Below are 7500 nucleotides of genomic sequence, written 5' to 3'. Positions count from 1 at the left end.
AATTTCTGAGAAAAAGAGAGAATTTTTGAAGTCTTAAGCCCGAGACAGCTTGGTGTTAACTGGGAAAATAGAGCAAGTTTCTTAATAATTGATGCGCTTTCATTTTATGTGGGCAGTCTGACTGAGTATCCTGAGATTGTAATGAAAGTATTACACGCGAGGTGTTGCCCACCTTCAGAGGAAATGATCAAATATTTATTTCCATTTGTCCACAGGAAAGTGGATATTCATAGATATTTAGTTTCCTTTTTCTGATGTAGTTCCGCTGCGATGCCGTGAAACTGGACCGCTCTCCCTGGTTCTGCTTGACCATTGTGTGCGGCGTTCAGAACTTAGTCAAATCTGGTCTTTGTCCATTTGAGGAGACTGCTTTAAAAAGTGTTAATATGGCTGCCGTGGGCATACTGTAAGCACCACCCCTGGGGGATTAGAGGAGGCCTTTTTCATGTGCAGCTGAATATACAGATCAGAGATATGTATGCATGGCAACAAACATCTCACGTGCACACACCCCCAACACACACACACACACACACACACACACACACACACACACACCCAACACACCCCCAACACACACACACACACTCTCATTTGGAAACACAAATGGCTCTGCACAAATGCATAAATTCTTATATTGATGTAAATACACATACACACCCTGCTTGCACACACACACACACACACACACACACACACACACACACACACACACACACACACACACACACACACACACACACACACACACACACACCCAACACACCCCCAACACACACACACACACTCTCATTTGGAAACACAAATGTCTCTGCACAAATGCATAAATTCTTATATTGATGTAAATACACATACACACCCTGCTTGCACACACACACACACACACACACACACACACACACACACACACACACACACACACACACACACACACATCCTGCTTACAATCATACTCATAATGAATGATTCAGAGCAGGGTGGCTCGCACAGAGGTGAAGCCTTTGAAGGATGGGGAAATGATAAAGACATCAAACAGCGCAGCTGCCAGGGATGGGGCCTTCATTTGAATGTTTGAAACAGGGGCTGCCGCTCGCTCGCTCACCGCACACCAATGGAAACGCAGCCCACACTCATCCATGAAAACAACACACCGCCGCCGCCATACAGGAGACTGGTGAAGCTCTCTCCATTAACGAGTCACTAAGTTGAAGGCAGCCCTCGTTTTCCATTCATATTTATAGGCTGCTAGCGGAGGATTCCTGTTTTCTGAAACTAAATGCCATCATTTAATGGTATGGAAGGTTTGAAGCATTTTATATGTGACCAGTTTGCTATTATGTGGTGTTTTCCGTTTTAAAGGTTTTGCTATTTCTAAGTCATCATAACAGAGGCAATATACAACTTCCGTGCACAGGCGTATCAGTCACTCCGAGACAAATTCAGGATGAGTTTCTTTAACAAACTGTAGTGAAGAAAGACACACAAATGCATGCACACATGTGCACTAACCTCTATGTGTGTGCACACATGCACATGCACACACACACAAGAAAGGAAAAAAAGCATATTCCTTGACAGTCACAGTAAGAAGCTGTAGGGATGAAGCCCCCCCCCCCCCCCCCCCCGGGCCATAATTAGAGAACCGTCTACAGGCATGCATGCATGAAGAGGGAATGTCATGTGCAGTGCTTTAAACCGAGAGCACTGCTGGGTTTCACACACACACGTCTGGTGCATGCTCTACGTGTGTTAGGGTTTACAATGCGCGCCAGCGTGCCAAAGACGATCCCCATCACTTTACCCAGCTGACAGTGACCTAAAGGTCACACTGGTTGAAGCTCTTGTTTTTCCTCCCACTATTGTGTGATGTGAGTATATCATACAGCATCTCATGTGAGAGGGTACTTATCTGATTCTTTATGCTATGCTATTCTTGGCTTGGATGTTGCTGAAGGTAGACCGGCTGCCGGGCAATTAGCACCTCAAAACAGACCTCCTTGCAGTAGATATGTACCATTGGCGCTTTAACCCAGACCTCCTTGCCGTAGATATGTATCAATTACGCGTTAACCTGTGTATTTGGTTAAACATGAGCGTAATGCGTGTGTGTAATATGGAGTGGGGTGAGACAGATGAATAGAAGTAGGGTGGGAGGGGGGGGGGGGGGGTGTGGGAGGGGGGGTACTGTTGAAGAGGAGAGGAGAGACAAAGAGAATTTATGTGAAATATGAGACACCGCCTTGTGGGAGTTGAATCCACCAGGGACAGGGACTGGAATGGGGAGATGGAATTGGAGGTGAGTGTGTGGTGGTGGTGGTGATGGGGGGGTGGGGTGGAGGGGGGGGTTGCTGGTTCAGAGTGTCTCCCTGTCAGCTCTGGTCCCTTAGGGAGGGGGAAGAGGATCAAACCCTCTCCTCCCTCTCACTGCTCTCTCATCTCCTTAACCACTGGCAGCTCAACAGAGCAGCTGTTTACATTAGCCTTAAAACCACTCGTGGACGCGCTCGCGTTCCTGTGGCCTCGGCTCAGGTTGCGTCAGTGCCGTACCTCGCACTTAAACGCGTGCGACCGTGTCGGCTCACCCCACACACCCAACGCAATCGCACTTAAACGCGTGCGACCGTGTCAGCTCACCCCACACACACAACGCAATTGTCATTTTTTTGTCGTTCTGTCTTCCAACACCGACCCAACCTCCCAACCGTGCGCCCATGCATTTGCATTCAGACCGGCCTCCTCGTTTGGACGTCTCCTCCAGTCATCGCCGCACCGGATGAACACATGTAGGGCTGTACCCTCCACTACCCTTTGGCCCCTTTTGAACAGTACCCTCCACTACCTTTTGGCCCCTCTTTAACAGTACCCTCCACTACCCTTTGGCCTCTTTTTAACAGTACCCTCCACTGGCCTGGATCTCATTACTCCAACTAAACCATTTCCTTACATTTCTCAAATCAAATAACTAGATGGAACAGCCCCAAAGAGGACTTTATGTGACAGCCATCAGTTCACCCACCTGCCCACCTGCCCATCCCCATCAAGTGACCCGTAAATTAGTTGTGGAGTGCATCTATAGAGACCGGCTCAGGTGAAGTGTTGAATATTTACAGTGGAAGGCAGGCAGGCAGTGGTGTGTGTGTGTGTGTGTGTGTGTGTGTGTGTCTCCAGGTGATAAAGTGGAAGCTTCCGGCAGCCGTGGCAGAGCACAAGGTCTCTGGGGTCAGCCCAGGGGCGGTACGGTAATCCCTAAATGGTTTGTGTGGTCTGCTGTAGTGGATAGCAGATGTATATATTGAAGTGTAGGGAGGCTGACATGGAGATGGAGTGAGTGGGAAAGAGAGTTAGAGATGGAGAGAGAGGGGGAGGGAGAGAGAGAGAAAAGGAGGAAGGGAAGAAGGGAGGCAGCCAGACAGAGGGAGAGAAAAGGAGTAGACTGTAGTCCAGGCCAGACGCTCTGTCTCTTTGGCGATATCCTTTCTCTTTCCATTTTCATCAGTAATTGAGGGCTGTAGATCCCCAGAGAGGAGACATGGGGATTATGTGATGCTAAAATGCCTTTTCAGATTCTCAACTTATTTTCTCCGTTCTACCTTCTTTTTTTTTTTTTTCTAATCCCCGGAACCCTGCGTGCCCCCTGCATTAGCTCCCGCCTGTGATGCTGCGCGCCCTCCGTCCTCCCTCTCCCTGCAAACCTTTCCTCTCCTCTCCTGCTCCCCCTCTCCTCCCTCTCCTCTCCTCAATCTCACCCTGCATCTCCTCGCTCGCTTGCTCCTCTCGCCGCCCTCCACCCCACCCCATCCCACCCCCCCTCCTTTTCTCCCCCCCCCCTCTCTCCATCTTTCTGCATTCTCTCTGCCTTCAGTTATTTATGAGGAGGACTTGAAATAGACTTGAGTATTTGATAAAAGCGTGATCCTTAATCCCAGCTTCCAGAGTAGTGCTTTTCATTTTTATTTCCCATCAGAGATTGATGAAAGGCGGGCGGGCGGCTCCCCTACTTCCTGGTGACAGTGGATGTAAATCCATTGGTTGGCGCCTGCACACGTAGGGTGTATTTGTGACCACTGCACATGCATATTGTTTTATGGAAACCCAAAAGGCCCTATGGCATTAGGCACGAATCTATTGAATGGCGGAAGAAGAAAAAGAAAAAAAGAAGGAAGAAATATGTGGCATTCAGAATGTAGCTGTTCACCACATAAGCCTCCGTGACACATCCTACCTGTAAATCAATAATTGTGACAAGTTCACAAATGCTTACGTTGAGAATCTCTGCGTTTTCGAAGAAAGCACAAATCTGGCAGGTTTCCCTTTCCTCTCATTTGAGAGAATGGGGGTGAAAAGACAGGAAGAAAAAAGAAAAAAAAAGGGGGGGGGGGAAGAAAGAAAGTGACGGATGGAAGATGACAGTAATGCTGCGAGCGCACAGGACCCGTGTGGGCGCCCACCATCTCCAAGGCAGCTGCCAGGCTGGGCTCCCTCTCTCTTCCCCCCTCTCTCTCCCTCTCTCCGTCTCCCCTCAGGAGCCTACCGCTGATGGGATAAGGCCGCTGCCATGTCCCCCAGCTCTCCCTCTTACCGGCCTGGAGGCCCGCAGCTTCCAGCCCCCTGCAGCCAATTAGCCCTGTCCCACTGGAGGGGCCTCTGATTGGATGATGGAGTGTGCCGGTGGAAACCGCGGAGAGAAACCCACCCCCGCCCTCGGTAGCCGCAGGGTTAATATTTAAAAGCCCGCGCTCGCACTCACGCTCACGCTCGCCTCACGAGTATTGATGATGTGCTTTGGAAATGTGCTGATGTAGGCTGTGCCGTTGTGACGCTGTTTAAAAATCCCATGTACACATAGACACACACACATTTACACATGCATAGACACATGCCAACACACACACACACACACACACACACACATGCACACACACACCTTCACATCTTTCTGTCTGCCGCCTTCATTGAAAAAAGCTCCCATGTTACATATAGTCTGTGCTCACTTACACAAACCCACACACACACACACACACACACACACACACACACACACACACACACACACACACACACACACACACACTCCCAGGCTTCTTCCTGCTACCGTTTCTCTCCTTGTAAAAGCGCAGCAGAGTGATGCGCTGAGGTGACTGGTGTCAGTGTGTGTTTGAGACAGCGCTATCTCAGTGCACATCTCAGCGTGGAGCCCGCCGCCTCAGATGGGAGGGTTTCTCCTCACCTCAGCAGCCTGTCACCTCTCACCTCCGCAGCCTCTCACCTCCCGGCCCATCCCTCCTCAACTCCACACAGTCAGGAGTGGCTGCATCGTAAAACAAAGAACTACTCACGCAAGAGCACACACACACACACACACACACAAACACACACACACACACACACACACACGCACACAAACACACACACACACACACGCACTCTCACAAACACACACACACATCTGTATATTCCAATCTCTTTCTCTTTCTCTTTTTCCACATAGGCACACACAGGGCATGCATAGTATTGTAGCTGCTGTATTCCGCTGTATCTCAAGGGGCTGGGCAAATTAAGTCAGAATGAAACCGATTTCCGCGGACGTCTGTGCAACCACCATCAACAGCATCATTAACCACCATGGCATTGACAGAAAGATAGACAGAAAATGTGTGAGAAAGATAGCAAGATAGAGAAGCCCCCCTCCCACACACACACACACACACACACACACACACACACACCTCCTTCTCCTCTCCCTCCCCATCCTCCTCCTCCTCCTCCTTCACTAAATGTTACAGTACCGTGTGCCGGATCCCGTTTGTGCACCGCGAAGCTCTGCTTGCTTGCTCGTTCTCCCACTCCTTCTCTCTTTCTCTCTCTCTCTCTTTCTCTCTCTCTCTCTCTCTCTCTTACTCTCCCTCCCCTTTTCTCCCTCTCTCCCTCTCTCTCCCTCTCTCTGCAGTGGAACTGGGACTCCAGTGGAGGAATGCTGGAGGCAGCTGTCAAAGCCAGCCCGCTACTACCGCTGCTGCTGCTGCTGCTGCTACTGCTGCTCTAGCAGAGCCCCACTCCGCACTCCACCAGCACTCATCTGACTCACCAATAAGAGACGGCACACACACACACACACTCACACGCGCGCACACACACACACTCACTCTCACACTCACACACGCTCACTCATTCACAGAGTGAGAGAGCTCTCAGACCCACAGAGACACAGAGAGAGAAGCAAAAGTCAGTGGGAGAGGAGAGAAAGAGAGGTGTGAGAGGAGAAGAGAGAAAGAGAGAAGGAGAGAGAGTCGTAAGGAAAACTGAGGCATATCAAAGAGAGAGAGAGAGAGAAAAGAGGTTAGTGATCCCGTCAATCCCATCCCGGTTTCCCCCCCTGCTTTTCTGAAAGAGACGGACGGACACAAAAAAAAAAAATCAAGCGAGCAAGCACAAGAAGCGGGCCTCCGGACAGGACACAAAAAAAAAGTGGAAAGAAAAAAAAAAGAAGAAAAGCCAAGAAGACAAGAAAAGAAACGAAAAAACAATTAACTAAAAGAGGAGAAGAATTGAGAAGAGAAAAAAAGGACGTGTGCGTTGCATGCAGGCAAGAGAGGGAGGAGCCTGCTGACCCAGAGAGAGAAGTGGAGCAGTGGAACCCGCGCTGCTGTCCTCAAACCGCTCGGGCTGGACTTGTCCCACCATTGTCTCCCCCCCCCCCCTCACCCCAGTCCTCTCCGCGCCTGCACGCCACGCCACGCCACGCCACGCTCGCTCCCGACCCCGCGGCCGAAATGATGATGTATTTTTGGGTGAGTAGACCCCCCCCCCCCCCCCGCTCCTGGTGGGGTGTTTTTCCTCCAGCTACTGAAGAGCGGGGATCTGTGCTGCAAGATTCATGGTGGTGGTGGGGAGACAGGGTGTGTGAGTGTGTGAACGCTTGTGAGCGTGTGTGGGTGTGTGTGTGTGTCTATGTGTGTGCGCAGTTGTAATTGAACCCACATGTTTGCATGTATGTGCACTGAAGTGTGTCCACTGTGCACTCAGTAAGAGTGTGTGTGTGTGTATGGGGGTTATCTTAGTGTGTGTGTGTTGTCAGTCATATTGGTAATTAAATACAAAATCTCATCCCATTGTTGGGCATTGGCATAGTTGCTGTTGTTTTTCCTTGTGTTGTGTAACTCGCGTCATTGCTGGTGTTTGAGCCCCGCTATTGCGAATGTTGCTATTCCCCTGTCTCGTAACCTATAGAAACACACAAGCGAGCGACAGGGGGGATAGTAAATTCATGTTGTGGTGTGTTCGCGTTGAAGTTTTCCGTACGCCGCTGCAATGTCTGTACAGTACTGTGCAGTACGCCGCATCCAGTGATGTTTATGGAGGCCTGCAATGTTTTAAGACTCGTCAGGGCAGATTTATGTCACCTTAACATACAGGAATACACGCACGACTTTCAAATCCCGGTAACTACCATTCTGCAGTTCATACCACCCTGCTTACACTCCCGACTTCAGTTTTGATTTC

The 7500-nt window shown here is 50.0% G+C and overlaps 1 protein-coding gene across 2 annotated transcripts in view; it reads left to right on the top strand.

The window, feature by feature from the left end:
* LOC105898701 (RNA binding fox-1 homolog 3) overlaps positions 1 to 7500 on the top strand; it is a 327901-nt gene that overhangs the window by 218925 nt on the left and 101476 nt on the right. Inside the window, exon 2 of one of the 2 annotated variants that reach the window (XM_042708143.1) lies at positions 5948 to 6788. The exons of the other annotated variant lie outside the window; for it this stretch is intronic. Within the exon in view, the coding sequence (XP_042564077.1) occupies positions 6771 to 6788 (18 nt within the window). The 5' untranslated portion in view covers positions 5948 to 6770. The remainder of the gene's footprint in view (positions 1 to 5947; positions 6789 to 7500) is intronic. 2 annotated transcript variants of the gene reach the window in all.

The sequence above is a fragment of the Clupea harengus genome, chromosome 1 (genome assembly GCF_900700415.2).
Source record: "Clupea harengus chromosome 1, Ch_v2.0.2, whole genome shotgun sequence".
In the NCBI taxonomy this organism is placed as follows: domain Eukaryota; kingdom Metazoa; phylum Chordata; class Actinopteri; order Clupeiformes; family Clupeidae; genus Clupea; species Clupea harengus.
This window is presented reverse-complemented; position numbering and strand designations above follow the sequence as displayed.